We start from the raw sequence: 23,034 nt of genomic DNA on the forward strand, positions 1-23,034 counted from the left end.
ATGGAGGTTCAGACAAATAGTGTTTGTTAGCTTTTCCTTTACGTCTCTGTACTTACTACCTGTTTTCTATCAGTGCATTGATTTCTTTTACTCTGGACACTGTGGAAAACTAGAGAAAAACATATGCCTTTGATGTACTCGATAGTCTCATCCATATGCCTGTACTGTAGGCAACAGTCTGACCAAATCTGCCATCACTTTTTTGTATCATTTCCCACAAATATATTCTGAACTGCTTTCCTCTCCTGCTTTTCTCTACTTTTTCCTCTGTTCCTTCCCGGGGCATTTCTTCAGCTGTTTCTGGTGTGCAGCTCTTTCCAGCTTCATCAGTTCCCTTCTAAATGGGCAGTAGTTAGTAGTCTTCTTCTACTTTTTGAAATTATTTCTGTTTCTCTCTGTTTCTTTATTCAGTCCACATGGGAATTTTTATGCATCCTAATAGAGATGGCTCTCAATCAGCTACAATGTCAAGGAATTCAAGGAAAGAACTGGGCATAGGCCGGAACTAATGTTTGAAAATTTAAAAGCTTTTCTTATCTGGATAGAACTAGGCAATTGCACATCTACCTGATCACATTTTTTTTAAAATTGTCATTATATGCTTGGTCACTTACAAACAGTCAAGCAGCACTCAAGTTGTATCAATACATTATGATAATGGAGTTACCTGTATCTATCTTAAAACAGCATAATAATATAATTTAGACTTTCGTTTTGATTTTATGCCCCCTGTGGTAGAGACCATCTGCCAAGAAAAGTCTTAGATGAATATTACTGAGAAATAAGGCATTCCTGAAGAACACATTCATACTGTAATTACACTGGAAAAAGGTGACTTTGAGGATAATGTGTCACAGATTTAAAAGCCAAAGAAAATCATGATAGTGTAGCCTGTGCTTCTGAATCATTGAGATAAGACTTCGCTATCTGTGCTGCAAATCCACTAAATGTGCCTAAGCTAGTATATAGTTTTTCAGAAAGTCTTAAGAACTTTCCAGAGAGAGAATCCCATGAGTCTTTAGTAAATTTTTTAATTTGCCAGCTTTTATCAGTGTATGCTGTATCTTTAGAGGGAATTACCAGTTATAGCTCCAGGTGTTGCTTCTTTGTGTACATTTTATTACTGATATGAAGCCTTTATTTTCAAAAGTATATTTCCCAAGCAAATAGTTAAAACAGCCATAAAGTCATCCAGTGATCTTTTCCTTGATAAGCTAAACAATCTTCTTGTTCTGAGGTGTATCTTTTAATTTTTGAGTTGAGTCTTGAAACTCTCTTCTTAACCCTTTCCAGTTAATCTGCATGCTTCTTCAGTGTAGTCACCAAACCAGACAGCAGTCCACTGACACAGAAAATATGTTTTTCTTCTACAGCTTGATTTTACTTTATTGTGTTTTCCTTGTACACTTTTATATGAGAGATAAGCACAGATGTCAATACAGGAGGGTGCAGATAGAATGGAGCGAGTATTTGCAGTGGTGCCCAGTGACAGGCCAGAGACACTGAGCCCAAAATGAAACACAGGAGGTTCTGTCTGAACATCAGGAAACACTTTTGTTTGCTGTGAGGGTGACTGAGCAGTGGCACAGGTTGCCCAGGAAGGTTGTGGAGTCTCTGTTCTTTGAGATATTCAGAAACCATCTAGACAGGATCATAGGCAACTGGCTTTAGTGGTCCTGCTTGAGCCTGGTTGGACCAAATCACCTGCAGAGGTCCCTTCCAACCTCAATCATTCTGCAATTCTATGATCTCTTTTACACATGATGTAATAAAAATGGGTTGCTGACTGTGGACTTTCTCTTTTCTTGTTGAAGTGCATTAGCCATAGTTGCATCTTGACTCAGGGTCTTTTACTGTGGCAAGTCTTCCAGGATATCCCCCCCTACTATAATTATAGCTTACAAACTTAGCAATGTCTTATCATACCTCCATATTAGAGCTGATACTGTCAGTTCTTCACTTACTAAGCAGTTCAAATGCTTTTACGTTAGTTACGTGTCCATTTCAATTTTGCATCTGTCCTCATCTTGGTTTCCAGATTAAACTATCTTAATAATGAGTTTGCTCTCAGTCTTGCACTATTAAATAATTACTAACTTGCATAGGGTCCTGGAAACAACTGTATCTGTGGTTCCTCTCTGTATATATAAAATGAAATCTATCTTCCATCACTTTTTAAATTTTTATATTTTCCCATCAGTCTTGTTTTAATGAAAATGTCCTATAGCATCATTTTTGCAGGAAATTCCCATTATTTTGTCTCTGGGCTCTAACATGATCAGTATAATTGGCTGAGGTTGTAATCTTGCTTAAAAGTGTTACCTTGACAACATATTTTTCAGAAACTCACACTAATTGGTATTATGGATAATCACAGCTATTTTATTAAAGGACTCATCTGTAATCATTACTAACTGCTAAAATTATACTTTTAAATTCTGTCACTGTTAGTGGCCACATGCGCTGTTGTGGCCTTTTGATGTCTGTGCATAGCTGTGTCAGTTTGGATTCTCAAAGTAAGCACTGAGTTGCCTGGGGTGAGATCAAGGGATCTAAATTCTGTAAGCAATCTCCCATTACAGAAAAATAACAAAATAACAGTAGTTATTAAAAAAACTGTGTGGGAAAGACAAAAAAACCTGTGTGCCTTACCTTTTTTATATTATTACGATAGTGAAAAAAAAAAAAAAGGCTCAGAGAGCGAAGACTAGTTCATTGTCTGCTAGCCTGATAAGTTGAAAGGCACTTTCTCCTTTTCTCAGAAGAGTGCCCTAGTTATCATGATAGAAGCTCTACTGGGTGGACTGCCCACCCTTTCTGTTGTAGAGCAGAAAATTCAAGAATCACAGGACTGTGAAAAAGAACTTGTAAACAACAGAGATCTTAAGATCCCTTCTTTCTAAGAAGAGAGAGAATTCTGAGTTTTGGTCCTTATTTTAACATCATTAAGATACTTAATTGGTTTTACCAAGGGGAACGTAGTTAATACCTTTTCTGTATTATTTAATGCAATTTAATTTGTGATATTTAATAGTGCTACATCCTCTCAGTTTGAACAAAGAAATTTCTGGAGTTTTGTAAGACACTATCATTTTTTCAGATCCCCTGGACAAAGATGCAATATTTCACTGTGGAGTGAGAAATGCTCTTATTTTCTAGGACCAGGAACATCTTTGAAACTCCCTGGAACTAGCCAAGGTGGAGGCCCTAGCCCAGCTGTTAGGTATGTGATTGTTTTTTTTTTTTTAAATATGACTAGTTAAAACGAGCAAATCAAAATTTAAGTTGTCAAAAGGAAATGCTTCAGATATAAGGGTTTAAATTCTTTATCGATAAATACCACTCAATGTAAGGATAATGTGCTTAACACCTTCAGGCCGGTAACACAGTCAGGAAGACCTATTACAGGATTTGTGAGACCCAGCACACAAAGTGGACGGCCAAGTACTATGGAACAGGCTATAAAAACACCTCGAACAGCTCTCACAGCTCGTCCAATTACTAGTGCTTCTGGGAGATATGGCAGGCTAGGAACGGTAAGTTGTTCGACTCTATTTTCAGAAAGATAGTTTTCTTGGTCATAGTATCTGGTACAATGACATTGTAGTATACTTAAATGCTACATCTAATTTCAAGTTTGAAGGAGTTGAGCATTTTTAATTTTGTTATTGAAGTTGTTTTCAAAGTAGAGTTTGAAAATGTTACTTCTTGTTAGTTTACTAGTCTGTTTATAGAAAAAAATGTACCTAAATTCACAGTACACAAAAATTCACATAAATTCCAAATTCACAAGTTCTGTGAGGCTCATTTTTGTTCACTGAAGGCCATGAAAAGACTATGACATGATTTAACCATAAGTATGTTGAAACCTTCTCCCAAGTTTTTTAGTTTACTACAAAATAATTAGTAATCTCTAAAGAAAGTAAACTATACTAGTTTTATCCTATTCTATTGGTGGAATTAACAAACTGCAACTGGCAAAAATATGTAATACAGATTGCTATGACATTAAAGGCAAAGCATGGTATCTTCTCTATATCACACTTCTGAAATGATCTTCCTAAATCTTTCTTGAAGATTTTTTTTGTTATATGTCCTAACTACCTTCAGCCCATCTATCAGTGCAAGCTACGTGCTTAGGCATATTACAGAAATAGTGAAGAGAGGGAAGGAAAAGGTAATTCCAGGAGGTAATTCATGCAGCCTCGTTCAAGAAATATATGGGAGTAGGAAAAATTCCTGGCTTTCAGAAAAGATTAAATTCAGTAAGAAGAGTCAATACTTCCTTTGATGAGTTGGGTTTTTTGTTGGTTTGGGTTTTTTTTTTTTTGTATACTACTAATATGTTGAAAATTTTCAGGGAAACGGTAGTGGATCTTCCCTTCCCACTCAAAAACTTCTTTCTCCTTTTCAGGCTTCAATGCTAACAAATCCAGATGGCCCTTTCATGAATCTGTCTCGACTGAATTTAGCAAAATATGCTCAAAAACCCAAACTGGCAAAGGTATGTAACTATTTTGGTTAATATTGTGATATCTTCTTCTTATTTTCTGGCATCATTTTAATGTAACTGTTCATGGGATTTGGGATACAAACAATGAACTGTGTTGTAGATGTAAAGTTCAGAAAAATAACATGTAACTTATCTTTTGGCAGTGGTTACCAGACTTGAAATTGAAAATACATTTGAAAGTATAACCTAGGAAAAACATTCATATAGAAGAAAATATTCCATTGGTAAATAATTTTGAACTGTGCATACTGGAGTGATAAAGGGCAACTAAAAAAAAAAATCCTGGAGGAAAAAATCCAGCAGAACCCTCTTTAGTGTCTGTGTACAAATAGATGGCAAACTTGGCCTAAAAATGTTCAAATCGTTTAGATTTTTCCCTTTGATTTTATGGTATGATTAACACTTTGTATATATAAAGACTTCTACCTGGAGTACTGTATCCAGTTCTGGAATCCCCAACATAAGAAGGATATGGAATTTGTTGGAGCAGGTCCAGAGTAGGGTCATGAAGATGATCAGATGGCTGGAGCACCTCTGCTGTGAGGACAGGCTGGGAGAGCTGAGGTTGTTCAGCCTGGAGTGCTACCATATATATTCAGTCTACATTGAGAAATGTAGTGATGAGCAGTTAAAAGATCTAATAATATGCTGGTGGAAATTAGCTCCTGTAGTCGAAAACTTTAGTTAATAACTTTTAATAAACTATTAGCAAATTTCTTTGCTTTTTAAAACCTCATGTAGACTTATGTAAGGCATTGCTTTTCAGTGTGGTTTTCAAATGAAATAAATAGTGTGATTGCAGTCTGTTCTTCAACCGCTTCTTACATCTGCATTCCTTGGCCACTTAACCGAACTAGGCAGAAGAATAGGTATCAAATATAGTAAATTCTAGTCTGGCGAGGTAATGAAAGACTTCCAAATTATGATCTGAGGGCAGTTCTTTATCAGTTCTGCAAAAATTGCAGGCCTTTTGTCCACTTATGTCCTTGCCAGCAGTTAGCCAGCACACTTATTGTTCTAGATCCATCACAGTCTGTAAAAGAGGGAGAATGTAAGAATCACATAGTGGTTTGGGTTGGAAGAGACCTTAAAGATCCTCCAGTTCCAGCCCCCTTGCCATGGGTGGGAATATGTCCCACTGGATTAGGTTGCTGAAAACCTTGTCTGACCTAGCCTTGAATGTCTCCAGGGTTGGGGCATCCACGGCTTCTCTGGACAACCTGTTCCAGTGCCTCACTACCCTCACCATAAAAAATTTCTTCATGATATCTAATCTAAATCTGTTAAGAAACACAAGACATATTCATAAGAAATTAGGCTTAGTACTTCTGCTTGAAGACAGCTAGCTTTTAATTGTGTTTGGTAACCCTATATGCTATTTAAATTGGTGAGTTATCTTCCAGATGAAATATTCTCAGAAACAGCTCTCAGGAATGAGAAACATATATGTTTTTAACAATTTTGGGATTTAATTAGCATATTCTGGAACAATGGGGTAGCTCTGTCTTCCTTTGGTTTTGTATAAAAAGAGGCTTAAACCAAAAACCATGAAGCAACAGTCATAGAAACATCTATAGACAACAAGTGTATTTGCCAATATTGTGAAGCTAGCACACTATGACATTAACATTTCACAGAGAATGTAAGATATAAGTTTAAATTTGAAGCTACATGATTTATAACTTTTTTTAAAATGAGACAGTATTAAGCCTAACACCAAAGCAGGAGGTGAAACTGCAGACTGCTCTCTGTGTTAAGAATCATTAATGAAAGTTTTAAAACTCTTTGAGCAGTCACCTCTCCCAGGTGCCACAAGGTGATAAATCTTGCAACAGTTAAATTCACATGGGTAGCCTGTGTGTGTGTGTGTTGGTATATGCTCCCCCTCTGTACTTCTTCCTTATGTTTGCAAAGTATACTTATACCATCTTTTTTTAAGTTAGATTATCTTTTTGCTGCATGACTAGGTCTTCTGATGTTTTGAAGTATACAGGAATATAGCTTTTCTCCACCTAACATCAACCGTGTTAAGGGCTATTGCAAGAAATGCCATAGTAGATATAGAGGTATCACCTGTCACCAGAGAGAGCTTCTGGTATATCTCAGTTAGCAGCTAGTTTATGGTGTGAAACAGGAAGTTTTATCCTTTTTTAGCCTGTGGATTTTTAGTAGAGTTATAACTCTAGATATTTTTATCCAAGTGAATATTCAGTATTTTAAATCCTTTTGAAGGTCAGGGCCTAAAGATAATGGCAGTAAATTCTTCGTGCCAACCATGCAAGAAGACATCTTTTCATTACTCACTTCTACCTAATGCTTCCCTATTATCAAACTAGAGGAGGATATGTTCTGTTCCCTCTTTATTTTATATTCTTTCGTTATTGACCTATTTTAATCTCCCTATTTATGTGGTTTTGTTTAAAAATTAATGTTGTAATTGTTGTTCGGAGTCTTTTCTGAACAAAAGCAGAAGAAAAGTAGCTTGTGGTTTACTTTCCTCATCAGGCATGACAATTTATCAATAATTCTCTAGTTTCCTTAAGGTAAATCTTAAGAATTTTGTCTATGAAAAGCTGGCAGAACAGTAATGAAGCCCTTGCTCTTTCCTCATGGTGCAGTATTTTCTTTTAGTTTTTTATAATGAATGATAGGAATTTAGACAAACGTGGTCAGTCTCTGTTTAGCTATCTAGTATCTTTCAACATCATTTTATTCACTTAAAATTCCACCCCTATTACCTGTTTTATACTTTTCTGTATTCTAGTGCAGAACAGCTACAAGGTAGCATGACTTCCTTAATTTCATATGGGAGTGAACAAAGACTCAGTTATGTTACTGTACAGTTGTTGTGGGTTTATAAGCAGTTACCACAGCACAGCTGATGCATGGAAGTTCTTTAGGTTTTGGTATTACAAGCGTTTGAGTTTCAGAAATGCAATATTTTTACCATTTATCATTTACACATCAAGAAAATATTGCCTTTACAAATCTCAAAATTCTTTAGAATTTTTTTCCCTAAGGCAAAATTTGCCTGACATTCTTAATAAACCTGTGTTTAATTTAAGTAGATTTCTTACTACATGGGGGCCTAACCATGTATTGCAAAACATCTTTCTTAGATAATTTGTTGATTTTACAGTTAAAAAGTCATGAATACAGTACCAGGTTTTCAGACTTATATTCACTTTTTTTTTTTTTTTGAAGTGACATCAAGGACCAAAGATAAGAGACAATTCCACTAATCAGCTGGCAACAAATTAAGAATTAAAATGCTTTCCTGTATTGAGAGTGTAGCACATGTATAGGGGGGTTTTGGGTTGGGTTGTTTTTTTTTCTATTCAGGTCTTAATTAAATGTAAATGTCAGCAATTGTGATGTGTGACTGTGATTGTTTCACAAAGAATTAATTTCTGCCTAACATAATCAAGATTCTGTATTCCTCTAATACTATCGATTTTTATCTTGAAATATGACTGTGTTTTAAATCTTCTTTTGACAGGCATTGTTCGAATATATTTTTCACCATGAAAATGACGTAAAAAATGTGAGTAATTCGTATGTTCCAATTTTAGTTTTTATCAAGTATCACTGTTATTTCTGTCAGTAGCCTGCTGAACTAAGGACCCAGATAGCATGTCACATCCAAGCGCAGAACTGATGCATTACAAACTTTAAAAAAGAGAAATCCTTACTTACAGGGGTCATAATCAGGGATGATAATTTGCAAATACCAAGATATGGACTGCTCTCTTTTTTGAGAAGTGAAACATTCTGTTGCTTAAAACTAAGTCCCTTATCTATTGACATTTTAAGATCCTTGTATCTTATGATTTCATATTAGCAGATTCTATTACTGTTTAGTAACTGAAATGCCATGTCAGGTAGGTGAACTGCCTCAATAGTTCAGACTTCCTGAGGCTTAGGAGTAATCAATAAGTTATGGAAGACTTCATTAACAGAAGGTGAAAATACCTGACAAAATAGTTAGTGATTGGACTGAACATCGTTTGACTACGTAAACTGCAGAGATGATTGTTTATGAATTTGAGTGAATAGAAAGGAAAGGTATTTGGCAAAACTGTGGAAAAACAAAGTATCAATAGCACTTTGGGCACTTTTTCTAGAAATTTAATTCCATAGTACTGAGGGGTTTTGGGATCTCAAGAGAAAGATTGTATTTTCCATATGATTGTCTATAACATTCTGCAAAAGATTTCCTAATTATACAGTTTCCCTCCTACCCTATCCAAAATTTTTCTTCTGTGGTTCTTCATATGGTAATATACTGAATGGGTAAGATCAAGTTTGGGTACATTGTTTTATTGTTTAAACTTCCAGAAACAGGTAAAGGTTGTGAAACTTTTGTGGCAGTTCACCTAAGGAAAACATTTATTCGATGAATAAAGTGTCAAAATGTTTCATTGCTATGTTAGATATGTGCATCCACTTGAAATGGAATCAGAATTTCTGCCTGAAGTTTGTTTGAAAGAACTGTTTGTGCATAGCAGACTAAACAGTTATTGAATTTTCTGCCATACTACTAACTGGTGTGTGAATAGATTCGAAGTTAAACTCTCCAAATAATCAACAAACCACAAAAATATTTTGTTGTTGCTGATAGAGATCAGAACCATTTCCAAATGTACTGCTGTGTGAAGCTTCTTAATCTAGTGTCATATGATTATAGTTGTACACTGTCAATTTATTGCATAGCATTTTTTAAGAGGATTGAGTTGCGGTGCATTATTAATCCAAAACATGGTTAAAACAGTAAATGCAGGTGTCAGAAGTGTCAGAGAGAAATACAATTAACATTTATGTATTCTGAGACTGAATAAGAAGGAAGTTCCTGGGTTTTGTGTCACTACTAGTTGAAGTTTTTGTTATTCGTTACTGAGAACTTAGTTCAGTAAGAGTAAAAGGGTTGCTTGATAAGATGCCAGACATGCCTGTGACCTACACTTTAAGGACATGCAGGATCTCTAGACTAGACAGATGATTTCATAGAACGCAAAGAGTTTTCCAAGCACTCCAGAAAAAAAATTGTAAATTGTTTCTATGGTGCACTGCATGTATTTTGAAATCCTTGCTAAGAAGCCCAAATAACTGTCTTGCAGTAACAGTTTTGCCTATGGTTTTTTTTTAATGCACCCTATCCATTGGAGTAAATATCCATAAACAAAGAAGCATCAACTTAGTGACCACTGTTTACTGTGCAATGAGAGGGAGGTCAACAGATTTGGTTAATGCTAGTTTCTTGTCGGAAAAAGAATTGTGTCTCTTCACCATTCGAGGTGCTTTTATGATATAATGTGTATCTCTGAAGAGGTATTTTTTTAACTGTTCAGTGTGCTTTCTCTCATTTGCTTTCATTGCTCTTTTCTTCGGCACTTTATACAGTTTTCATTTTAATTCTATTCTTCAATCTGACCCCTCTTCCTTTTGAACTCTTAACTGCATTAATTTTTCTTAAACAAAAGAAGAAATACTTAAATATTGCTTAAACTTGGCTGCATCACTGTTACCTCTCCTAATTTCACTAATTCATTTTCTTGCCTTTTCCTGGAAAGAACTTGTTTGCTTAGGATTCAGCAGAGAAACAACACATTAACTGTTGATCTGGATCTTGCTTGATCACCCATTAGACCATTCACTGCCATCTCTTGTAGCTTTGTCTTACCTGCTACTGTGTAACATTGCACATTCTTAAAAGAACCTAAACCACTTTTCTGAATGAGATGGGATGTAAGAGCTCGGAAAGGCTTGGAAGCCTGGGAAATAGGCATAAATTTGTATAGACTGAAAAGCCTCTACTTGTCGACTTTCTGCATGGGTATAATTGGAAGACAAGTTGCTGCAGTTTTGCAAATTAAACAAAAATAGTAGCAATGATATCCTTCCTCTGTCACGGTGCTGATCTGGAACAGTCTGTACTGTTCTCAACTGCATTATTATTTAAGAAGCAAAGGCAGTTTTATTATTTATCTTCTGTTTAGTATTCAGCCAGTCTATAGAAAGAAAAAACCTCAGCAGTTTCAATTGAGAAATACCATTAATCAGTGTGCATTCAACTGGACAAATAATGCTAGGAACTCCATTTAAATTAAAAGTAAATACATCTGTACATCTGTAATCTGTCAGAAACATGGATTTGCAAGAAGAGGGAAGCACTGAGCTTTTTCTGTGCTTGAAAATTTATTCAGAAGTCTTTAATCTTATTTAATAAAAAATTAAACACTTCTCTGAAGAAATTACTATTACTCTATCCATTATCGTTCTTGACTTGTTTCCTTTTGAACACATATGCTTAACTGGCTTTCTGTACCCTTGAGCTATTTCTTAAAAACCATTTTATAGGCCAAATGCTGTAAGAGCAGGGCAATTTGAGAGACTTGTCAAGAAATAGTTCAACTGCTACTTTTTTCAGCAGCAGGCTGTGACATTGTATTCTGCCATTATTCACAGGTGGGTAATGATGATAAGACACTTTGTTCTGGGGAAGAACAATGAGTATGCAATATATGTGCAAGGCCAGAAGTTGTGGCCTCTGATGTTTTCTTAGTTCTTCCTAATACTCTGACGTTTATACTCTCTGATAGAAGTCTATATATAATGGAATTATATTACATTTACAAACTATAGAAATCTAGAAGACTCACACAAAAAGGAATTGTGTTAAATTGACTATGGCTACAGTCATTTACTCAACTGTCTTATAGACTGCCCTGTGTTAATTTGTCTACAAATAAGACTTTTGTCAATAACTTGCAGGGAGTATTACTGCCATTCAACAGCATGTGAAAGAAGCAGCAGATGCTTGCTATTGTTTCCATCTATCTAATTTCTTGGCGCATACAATGCTGTGTATGAAGTTACTAAGTTTCAAACAAATCTACATTTACAATTTTAATTTTGCAATGCAGTAATATATTATCACAGCTCTACAAGCTGTTTTATACTGAGTTGCAGCTGGTAAACAGTTGGAAATAATACAGTAATAATAATTAGTGCAGTAATAATACAGATTAACTAAGGAAAGTAATGGTAAAAAAATAAGCTCAGGGTCATGCTAGGTGCACTTACAATTAAAGAATCTACATTCTTTTTCATTTAAATTCAACTCTGGTTTATTCTTTAAGAAAACCGTAAAAACCCCAAGCAAACAGAATAACCCAACGGAAAATTCACTAAGTATTAGGAGGGATTGTTATTTTTATTTGCACATGTATAACAACTGGGAGTAAAATAAATTTGTTCTGAAAGGCTTCCCAGTGCTAGGACTGTTATTGAAATGGACTCCTGCATACATGAGTAACTGTGCTAAGTGCTCTATAGAGTAACAGTTTCAGCTAACCAGCATTTCCAGATTATGAGTTATATATTGAAGTTTATTAAAACTTTTGGGACAATCAGTGTGGGGTTTTTGTCTGATATATACATTAGGAACAAAGATCCTTAAATGGACATACCACTATCTGCCCATCCACAATCTGTGCTATTTTTCCTTTCTAGTTATTAATACAACTGCACCGACATTCAGCCAAGGCACAAGAGTGTGGGACAGGCATAATACTTAATACTGCTGTTATAGATTGATTTTAACTTAACATGCTGTGCAGGTTGAATATTGATTTGTACCTAAATTGTGCAATTAAAAAAGAAGTTTGCAGCAAACTGAAATTGAAATACACTAGCAGTTGGTATTGACATAGCAAGGTGAAGGCTTTGACTTTTAAAAGTCTATTTTAATCAATTTACTGACATTTGAAGGCCCCATTGTCAAAAGATTTTGTTGTAATACCAGGACGAAGTCTTAACTACAAGTATGCAAATAGCTGACATTGATGCACAATGCCTTTTCAGGCAAATGCTTTTTAGATATGTTGATAACGTATTTATAGTATTTTAAAGCTTTTATGATCACTTTTAAAGTATCAGAAACAGTATTTTCCTATTCCTTCCTATCCTGCTTCCTTAATAGTAAAGTGTAAAAAGAAGATTTAACGTCAGCAACTTACTTCAAAATCAATTCATGCAATATTAGTAATAAGATACCAGTAAGTGTTCAAGATCTGCAGTGACAGAAAAACTGATGTTAGTGTCTGCTAAGCCTGAAGCAGTCTCAGTTCTCACTTTCCAATAGCAGCCAGAATTGTCAGCCTTGCATAAAATAGTTATCAGAAATAATTAGGATACCAGAAAGAAAGCTGAATGTGTAGCTACAGGAGGGACCAATTTTTGAAGTTCAGTCCTTCTTGAATGTTTGTCATCAGAGCATCCTAAGGAATGCTTTTTGAAGCATGTTATTTGCCGAATGATCATTACTCATTTTAACTGACTGCTCATGCTGTATTAGAAGCAGGTGTGGTATTTGACAGACACAAATTGTTCATACATTTGTAGCTGCAGTGTCCAGAGGCACTGTTGTGCACTTTGCAAAGCCAGTAAGAAATGAAGGGGAACCAAGGTAAGAGCTGCCATCGGAGTTCTTCAAGGTTTCCGCCTAACTGGAAGATACAGTGACTTCAGAGTTGTAAGCTTTCCTCAGTTTTTTCTCTCCTGTCACAGAGGCAGGGAATGACAACTGTCTTTTTCTCTTTGAGGACAAAAAGCAAGTCCTTACTCCGAATTCCGACAAAACCCAAATTATTCTTTCTTGCAGAGCCAGGAGAACAGCTTATCTAAGTTGTTGTAGCTGCACTGACTTTCCTGTACTATGTCAAATCTACATGTGTTGATTACATGCAGCGTCATTTTGCTAGCAGGTAGAACAGAAATCAAGCGCAGGTATAGAAGTCACTAAATGAGGCTCTTTGTCATATTCAGATTATTTTACTCGTGGAAATTATTGGTTCCTTTGCCACCGAGTGTCTGGTGCACAGAACTTTTCCATATTTTTCCTAATAGATAGCTAGTTTTGGATTTCTGTGGTCTCCAGAACGTTTATGAAAACAAAAAAAAAGTCAGTTCTGTGTTATAAACATACTGTGCTAAAGCTTCTTAGACTATTTCTGATGATATTCTTAAAATATAAGTAGCAAACATTGTATGGCTTTGATATGTTCTGGGACAAAAGGAAATTTAAAGAAAGGAACAGTAACAATTGCTTCTTTGGTAGGTTTTGGTACAGAATACATGTCTATTTGTTTCAAACAGAGGTGTTCAAATTAGCTAAAACATGAGAAGCCATAGATTATCTGTGGTGACTGATGGTAGCACATTGACTAGCACACCTTTTCCAATATACCAGATAAAAGGGATTTTACAAAACCACCCTCTTCGATAGCTATCTGTTTCTTTGAATATTTATCTATTTTTCCTATCTGCCATAAAATAATTATTTATGTAATAGACTTTTTAAAGGAAGAAGTATTTCTTACTGTACACAGCTGAAAGTTCCCAAAAGTGGAGGCAGCCTGGTATTACCAATGAGATGACAATTTCTACAGTATTTCAAACTGGCGGAACTGATTTCTTTATTTTACTTGTTTTTGACAACTTGTAGTGAACAAGGATGGGAAGCTTGGAAAAAATGTGTCAGTTTACATGAATATTCTATGTATTCTGAAGCAGCGCTTCAGGAGTCTGATCAAATTAATTCTATATTTTGTCTTTGAATTACTAAAAGCTGTTTGAATTAGGTGTTCATGTTGGGACAAATTATCCATTCAGATACTTTATACACTAAGTTGTAAAAATAAAGCAGTGCCCCTACCTCAAATTGCCAAAACTTTTTTTTTAAAGTTGTCACCTTACAAAAATCTTTACATTGCTCATTTTGTATTCTTTTTCTTTGTGTAAGCATTGTAGATAGTAATGTTAAGATGATGGGTTTGTTTTGGAAGGCTCTAGATTTGGCAGCCCTTGCCACTGAACATGCACAATTCAAGGACTGGTGGTGGAAAGTCCAAATTGGGAAGTGCTACTATAGGTAAGCCATTGTTCATTTCTTATGTAATCAGTGAGTATGAGTGCAAGGTGAACTGCTGGGTGCGTTGTGCAATGCTGAACACTAAGAAATAGTGCAGTGCAGAGTGCTGTGCATACAGTTATATCTCTTTTAATATTCAAGGAGATTATGTTCGACTGTTTTGAGGTAAAGGCATCAACATTTAGTACTTTTAAGTAACCAAATTGGTTGCATCTTCACCTTTGTCAGTGTCTTTCAAAGTAATTTGTTTGAAAAGTCAGTAAATAAATGTGAAGAGCTATTGTTGGAACAATAGTTAGTACAATTGGTACAGTTGTACAATAGTTGGTACAATGTTGATAAAATTGACTCTAAGAGTACTCTGACACTGTGCTGCTTTAAACCTCTCTGAGGAAAGAGTAGCAACAGTGGGGAGGGGAGCTTGTTGCAAGCTGTTGAGTGGGGTTGCTGAGGATCTGGCTATGGTTGTAACACCCAGTTCTACCAAATCAGATCACAGAATCACAGAATAACCAGGTTGGAAGACACCCACCGGATCATCGAGTCCAACCGTTCCTATTGAGATGAAACTCTTCCTGATACAACCTCTTTTCCCATAATTCAAACAAGTACTGAGGCAGCTTCACCTTTCAGTCTCTACAGTGTCTTTAGCCTGTGAATGTAAAACATATGGATACTGTATTGTTTGTTGAAAAACTAAAGTATCGTCTGCAGTTTTTACAGCTCTATGAGCAATGCTTGTATGAACAGGCTGATACTACAAAGCAGTTAGCCCTTTAAAATTCTATACTGTATGTTAGCTTGGAACTATTACTTCTTTTTAGATGCCGAAACTAATGGAATTCTCCGCTATCCTTAACCTTTATGTGACATTCTTCAGAAGATTAAACAGATTTGTTGGTTGGTTGGGTTTTTTGGGGTTTTTTTTGGTTTTTTTTTTTAGCTTAGAGGTCATTCATTGCTTTCAGGATTTTTATGGATAGCGTTATAGAGACTAAAGTGTCCAAGCAGACATATGTACTTCCAGACTCCAAAATTACCTTATGTCCTAAATGACTGTGTTTCTTTGTTTCAGCTGGCTTGTTCTGTCTGTGTTTTGTGTTTCTTAACCAAGAGTATGTGCTCTCTGGTGGGAGGAAAGTAAAGGCAATTCGCATATTAGAAGTACACCTTTTGGCTATGGTTGGAATAGTACAGCCCTCTTAATTTTGTAGTCTATAGAGCATTTATTAGGTTACTGCAAAATATTCTACGGTAATACTGCAAAAGAAATGCTTTTGAGATGAAAAAGACTTCTGTGAGGTTCCTGTGCTTCATACTTTCCCCTCCTCAGTGATCTGCTTGGACGGTCTTAAGCAATGGTGCCATTTACAATATTGAATGTTTTCATCACAGAGTTAACGATTTTTAATATCGGCAGCAGAAGTTCCACCATTTTCCATGCGAGGCTAGGAGAAGGTGTCTTTGTTCAATGTGTACTCCTTCATTATTTAGTAAGCTTTTTTTAAAAAAAAACAACCAACAAACCCTAACACGTACCTTCTATATCTATCTGTTGTCTCTTTAGGTTAGGATTATATCGTGAAGCTGAAAAACAATTTAAGTCAGCTCTCAAGCAACAGGATATGGTTGATACAATCTTGTATTTGGCAAAAGTAAGTAATAGATTTGCTTGTTTAAGAATCAAGTGAAATTCTGGACTACCTCTGAGAAATCTGTGTACCAGAATAGCTGAGTATTGAGCTTGATGAACCATTGAGTTTTATAGTGTGTGATCTCCATATAGACCCGAGGCAATACATGCTAACAATTTAAATTAAAGTCTACAGTTTACCAAAGGATTTTGGAGATTTCCAGATTTTAAAAAAAAAATTATCTCCTACCTTACTATATTCTTTGTTCTAAACTCCAATGAGTATTCTGTAGCTAAAGAATTATTTGACTTTGAGTATGAAAAACAATGTAGCTATATACGGTCTCCTAGGAAACTGATGCAATAAATCTGTAAGTGCAGAGTGAAGCTTAATATCCTAGTTTTGCAAGCAGAATCAAAACAGAGTGAGCTTAAAGGAAGCAATCAGAGACCTTGAAATAGAGAATGTTCTCTCAAAATAAAGGCATTAAAAGCTTTATAAGAACAAGTGGAACAGCTGAGCCTCAGAATTACTTGTTTAGCAGCATACACATCAGATTGTAAACTTTTCCAAGACATTCAAGAAAAGGTGGCCTGTGAGAAACTAAAACTGCATTTTTCTTCCTCTTGTCCTAGAAAGAGATTAAATCAGCTGCTCTTTATCAGCTCCCTTTAAACCAGCTGTCACAGGCTTAGTCAAAAGTTTTACTACTAGTGGATAATTCAATTATTCATATTGTGATACTTGCTTTACATTTGCATTTCTTGAGCAATTAACGGTTCATATTTAAATGATCATTATTGCTATCTGGAGACTTGTCTTCAGTACAGCAATTGGAATTAGTTTATTCAGTTGAGCTTAGCATTTTTAGATTTCTCTCACTAGCCAGAGTTATTCTGCAAAGCACATGAGCTACACTGATTAAATTGGCAGAGTAATTGGATTAATAAATTGTGATTTGATATGGGAGGTGTTCATCCCCCCACATCATTACTAGTTCAAGTAGGAGCTGTATCTGAACTTCCACCTCTTACTTCATAGACCAGCTCACTCAAACATAAAGTATCACACAATATGATTTAGTGGATGTGGGTGGACAGGCAATAGAGTAGAGCACTGAGATACAGTTCAGTCTGACAGTACGGAAAAGATTAGAATTGAGTTAAGGAGCCGTCAAAAAAAATAATGGGATTGCATCAGGTTCTGTGCAGACAGACAAATACTATGATTCCAATTAGTTTTTTGTTTATATTCATTATTACAACAGCTATCTGTTTTGGTTTGGCTTATTTTTTTCTTTTAATACTTTCCTGAAAGCTAAGTCTCCCTTGAAATGAAATTTATGAAAAGATAAAAGACCACAAGAAAAGTAAAAAAAAAATAGTCTTTAAAGAAGTCAGGGCTGCTGAGAAGTTACAAAGGATTTCATTACCCAGAAGAGCTGGAATGGGTTACTTTTACGAGACCTAAAAGAAAATGGAACCATTCTGTGTTTAGTATCTAAAACTTAATGACTAGTGCTGTAGTACAGGTAGAGCAGGTCTCCCCAAAGCAGCTGTGAGTAGGTCAAATTTGTCCCACCTATCTTTTAATTTCTTTTGCTAGTCATCTGGACAGCAGCATTGCAGTCTGCCAAGGTGCTGGACTGTGCAGTATGCCACTGGATATGGGAATTACATAGTAGGTTATGGTGGCTGTGTTGCCTTACTGTAATATTTTCACAGAGGATCTGTAGTGAAAGCATCTTTGTAGTGCACCTCCAGATGAAGGCAGATGAACTGCCTGTATTGGGTTTTTTTTGTTTTGGTTTGGGTTTTTTTGCCAGTAATGAACTTGGAGTAGCAGTCTCTTTTAGAAAATCACTCACCATTGACAGTACTTTGACAATTAATAATGTCACTTGAGTGGTTACAGGAAAGAATTCTTAGCAAATGTCCAGGAATGCAAAAAAATTTAAAACTTTGACAGGTAATTTGTTTGTAGGCATTTAAAAGTCCATGGAGCTCAGGGGCAGAATCAGAAGATATATTTGGAGAGTTCTCAGCTGTTGAGTTAACGTTGATATTTTTCTTACACTGCATCACAAAATGTTTGTGTCAGGATACCGGTCACAGATTCTTTCCCTTTTTTAAGTCATATCAAGTATTAGCACTATTTAATATTTCTCCAACAGGAGTACTCAAAACATTTTTCCACTGAGTGGGAGGTGGATTAATCACTCTAACCATCTAGTTTCCCAAAGTAGGTGTGTGGGGTTTTTTTCCTTTGCTGTAGCTGTATTTATAATACCCCACAACAGGAGGGGTTTGCAGTGGTACTCAAACAGCTGCAGAGATGGTCTGTATCAACACATTGATATCCTCTACCCAATTCTCGCACAACTTCATACACATCACACATTATCATAATTGCCACAGAAGCCAAAACACAGAGGCCAAACTGTCCTCTTTCTGTTATGGGATTTTATTGTTTGTGACAGGGGAGGTTGGCAAAGCAGTAAGGAAATTTGAAAGTGTCACTGCTCTGTGCAGTGCAGCATTATTTGACCAGGTAAAACATTTTGATATTCCAGGGCTATCAATCTGAACATCCAGTTCTTTCAAGCCTGAACATAAGTTTTTAAAAACATATTAAACAGAAAAATGTTCAAGGCGATACCTTCACCTCAGTGTCAAAGTATCTTCTTACTTATTATCATATCAAAATAATATATTTTTTGTTTATGAGTAATGTCCAGGTGAATTAATAATGTTTAGATTATATGCATGTTTAATTATCTTAATTAGTCTACTTTATCTTCATTACAGACATTTATTCAGTATTCACTCTAGTATTTTTTCTAGTATTATTCACCATCTCAGCTAATGGTTTACCGAGTAAAGGGAGTTGTCATCCCTTTTATTTGTCTCCCTCATTAAACGGTACAAGTATGAAAGTCAGATGTTTGACATGTATATACACTTTTTATTTGCTTAGGTGTATTCGCGCTTGGATCAGCCTGTTACAGCTGTAAACACTTTCAAGCAAGGGTTGGATCGTTTTCCTGGAGAAGTGACTCTTATTTGTGGAATTGCTAGAATCTATGAGGTATGCACCCACAATGCAGTCCTTATGGTGGGCAAGGTTAGCTGCTGAGCAAGAAAAAAGAACTAGTAGTTGAATGAAACTTGTAAGGTCATAAAACATTAACTATGCTGATTTTCAGTAGACCTAATGCAAAACAGGTAGCATCACACAAAGGTACCCAAGTAATGTCAGGGCAGCCTTGCAGGCTTATTTGTTCAACTGATTAATCACACTAGTAAGAATCCATTTGCTCTTGACACACAGAAGCAAGTCTACATGAAGTCAAGTGGTCCAGGTGTCCATATAGGTACGTCTACTTTATATGTGTTTCATGATACTAAAACTGCTCAAGTGACCAATAGCCTGCTATCAGGATTAAATAGCAAAATAATTTACTTGTCAATGTTGTCTTTGTATGTGTTGCTTTTAAGTTTCTTCAGCCAGTGAGGACAGCTGGAATGTGAATGTTTCTTAGTTTAGGAAGTAGATGTTCTTTTAAGCAGGATTAGTTTTGAAGTATTTTTGTTTTAGCTTGGTAACCATGCACTTTGTATTTTCGAAGTGTGTATTTTTATGTGAAAACACTGGACTTAATATTGTTTTTTACTGAAAGTTGGGAATGAGGCTATGCCAAAACAAATGTTTTAAACAAAATCATGATTTTTTTTTTGTCTACATTCATACTTGGCATTCTTTCCTGTTCTCATCATTCTCATCTAACCCCTAAGCAGTAATCCATTTTCATATTAAATCCTTTTCGTCCTTCAGCAAAGAAGAAAATGGCTACATAATTTTTGGAGGTTTTTCTTTCTGAATTGTTAAACAGTGTTTAATATGGATATTATTTTGCAGAACCATACATAACATTGCATGACCCTGTAAGGAATTATTAAAAAGCAGCATATTAGTTGACAGAATCTAGTTTTGCACTGACACCTGAGAGCAGGATTATAGCTTCATTAGCAAGGATTTTCACTGCAGCAGAGGGTTGTTCTCATTACATAGACTCACAAGTGGAATATATACATTAGGCATCTGAAGCAGAGCTTTTCTTCTCTGTCATTACCTTTTGACAGTAGAAAGAGTTGTAGTCTTTTTGGGGTTTAAAAAAAAATTACTTTTAAACGGACAGCTTCAGTACTATTTCATATAATCATAGAAAATACACATTTTTCATAGGTAAATACACTGCTGAAATAAATAAAAAACTTATTCTTTACTCACATTGAGAGTACAGTGTATCTGCAGTGCACAGGTAGAAATTATTCCTCTCTAAACACAGAAGTGCGTTTTGATGTTTTATTTTCTTCTGACATGGGGTAGACATGTCTGGTGACTTGCTCTCCTCAGAAACTCTGTGATATTTACAGCAATGAGTTCACCTTAATTAGTCTTCCAAGTAGCATACATCCAAGCATGTATTTTTTAATACAATATAGTTCTCTTAACTGGCATATGCAAACTTGTACAAGTTTTGGTAGTAAATCCATGATTCCTGTTTCTGAAGGCACATAGTAGTTCTGCACATGCAGTTACATTCTTGTTTGTGTTGAGAGAAATTACTGACTTGACTTACAAAGCACCAAAAATAGTTGAGACATTGAGGAAATAAGTTTACTGTATTTTACCATGCTGGGAAACTGACTGCACAGTATTGTGTATCACAAGGCTTTTGCAAAAAGTAGCAAATGTCTATTGCCTATGCTAAGCTTCGACCAATCTCTTTTTCTAAAAAATAAAAAACCCAAATCTCATCTTGTAGCTATGGCGTAGACTTAATGAGAGATACAGCTAACACTGGTAAATTAATACGCATTTTTCTCATAGATGTGTGTGTTACTTGTGAAGATGCCAGTTGATGATGTTGCATTGTATGATTAGAGAACTCTTAAGAGTGTATATATATCTCAATGTCAGTTAAGTACTGTACAGGGCATAGATAAAGCACTCATTAGATTGACATTTTAGTAAGTTTTATGATAAAAATTGATGGTAAAAGGTAGAAATAATTTGATTTTTTTTCCAATTGTATAGGAAATGAACAATATCTCCTTGGCTGCAGAGTACTATAAAGATGTCTTAAAACAAGACAATACTCATGTGGAAGCCATTGCATGCATTGGCAGTAACCATTTTTATTCAGACCAGCCTGAGATAGCTCTGCGGTTTTATAGGTATCAACACTTGGTGGGAGGGAGGGGCAACTGAACCCATGGGAGGGTGATTTTTGTAATGCTGGTAGCAAAAAGGAGCATTAGGGGGTTGCCATGGGAGGATGATTGAGCGTTTGGACAAATATCACCATAAAATTACCATGCCAACCTACATATTGGCCAGTGATAATTACATCTCTCTCTCAAAAACTTATTATATGCAGAGTATGTAGCAGTATCAGCAGAGGTTATCAAAACAGTTATTATTTTATTAATAAATAAGGAATGATCTTTCGCAGTTTGAGAACGGTGGACCTTACTCTCAATTTCAGTTGCATTCAGAAGGGACATGGGCTTCCTATTTAGCCATTTGAAAAAGAATAATCTTTCAAAAACTCCACCTGAAGTCACAAGCAGTTGTGAACACAAAATCCTTTACTTGAACGTGTTTTACTGAAAGCAAAAAAAAGATAACATGAAACAATGCTGTTCATTTTTTTTTCCAATACAGTCAGACTGCAAATGAGCCTGACTTGTGTTTTTAAATCTAAGAGCAGATTACCTTATTTCTGTGCAACCTTATTTCACTTAGACATGAGCTGTTTTATGCTTTAGGTTCAGAAAATCACAATCATGCTGCAGGCAGCAGCCCTCGTTTTCCCTAGCTCTCTTAACATATCTATTTTTCCTATAAATATTAATAAACAGAATTTTTATAAAACATCTCTGTTCTAAAATGTATATTACGCAACATCAATTTAAATCTATAACTGAGTTATGCTTCAAATGTAAGGTTAATGCAGATTCACATACTAGATGTACTAGTACTGATTAGAGCAGTGCTGAAGGACAGGAATCAAGCAAAACATTGAAGAGTTATAAAAAGTAACTGCAACAAATTACAGCTTGATTGAAGCTGAGGGATTGGAAAGAGGAAATGGAGACAGTCGGTGTACAGCTTTGTCTTGCAGTGAAGTCAGATCATGTGGCACAGACAAAAAGAGAGAAGTTACCTAATTTACACAGAGTCTTGCACAGCTTTGATTCTGATAATGCAAAATGCCCTGCATTGCCCTTTATGAAACCTGTACCAAGAGTAATACTGTAACACTTGATTACTACACCCTCTCAGAATGGGGAGAAAGGAGGAGGGAACTTTGTTGTTTAGGCTAGAGCTCTTATTTGAAGTTGTATCTAAAAGACCAAATTAAATACTCTCTTTCAATCTAGACGGCTCCTGCAGATGGGTGTTCATAACTGCCAGCTTTTTAATAATCTGGGCCTCTGTTGCTTCTATGCACAACAATATGATATGACACTGTCTTCGTTTGAACGTGCACTGTTTTTGGCTGAAAATGAGGAGGAGACAGCAGATGTGTGGTACAACTTGGGACACGTGGCTGTGGTATGAATATTGTTAACAACCTTTCTGTATAAATTTAATTTCAGAAAACCTAGAAAAAGAATAACTGGGAAGGACTCATTGCCCTGCTTTGCAATATGAAAACAGATAGTGTGCATGATAAAGTGCAGTACAGATTAAAGGCTTACTTGCACTTTATGGAGGAAGGGGCAAAAGAAAAAAGTTCTGTACATCTTCAAAGAATGTGGCTTACTCCTGCTAAAAGATGCTTCCTCCCCACCATCTTTAACCTTTTCTTCTTTCTAAAACAATTGCAATACCTACTAGCCCTTGAAGACCTTTGCTGCAATACAAGCTAATCTGACAAAACAATT

At 35.7% G+C, this 23,034-nt stretch overlaps 1 protein-coding gene across 2 annotated transcripts in view; it reads left to right on the top strand.

Annotated features, from left to right (window-relative positions):
- TTC8 (tetratricopeptide repeat domain 8) overlaps positions 1–23,034 on the top strand; it is a 40,330-nt gene that overhangs the window by 12,860 nt on the left and 4,436 nt on the right. The window contains exons 4-12 of one of the 2 annotated variants that reach the window (XM_069858655.1): positions 3,160–3,223; positions 3,377–3,536; positions 4,415–4,504; positions 8,013–8,057; positions 14,359–14,444; positions 16,012–16,099; positions 19,055–19,165; positions 21,179–21,318; positions 22,528–22,702. In XM_069858655.1, the coding sequence (XP_069714756.1) occupies positions 3,160–3,223; positions 3,377–3,536; positions 4,415–4,504; positions 8,013–8,057; positions 14,359–14,444; positions 16,012–16,099; positions 19,055–19,165; positions 21,179–21,318; positions 22,528–22,702 (959 nt within the window). The remainder of the gene's footprint in view (positions 1–3,159; positions 3,224–3,376; positions 3,537–4,414; positions 4,505–8,012; positions 8,058–14,358; positions 14,445–16,011; positions 16,100–19,054; positions 19,166–21,178; positions 21,319–22,527; positions 22,703–23,034) is intronic. The other variant, XM_069858656.1, reaches the window with a different exon arrangement.

Source organism: Phaenicophaeus curvirostris, chromosome 5 (genome assembly GCF_032191515.1).
Source record: "Phaenicophaeus curvirostris isolate KB17595 chromosome 5, BPBGC_Pcur_1.0, whole genome shotgun sequence".
Classification (NCBI taxonomy): domain Eukaryota; kingdom Metazoa; phylum Chordata; class Aves; order Cuculiformes; family Cuculidae; genus Phaenicophaeus; species Phaenicophaeus curvirostris.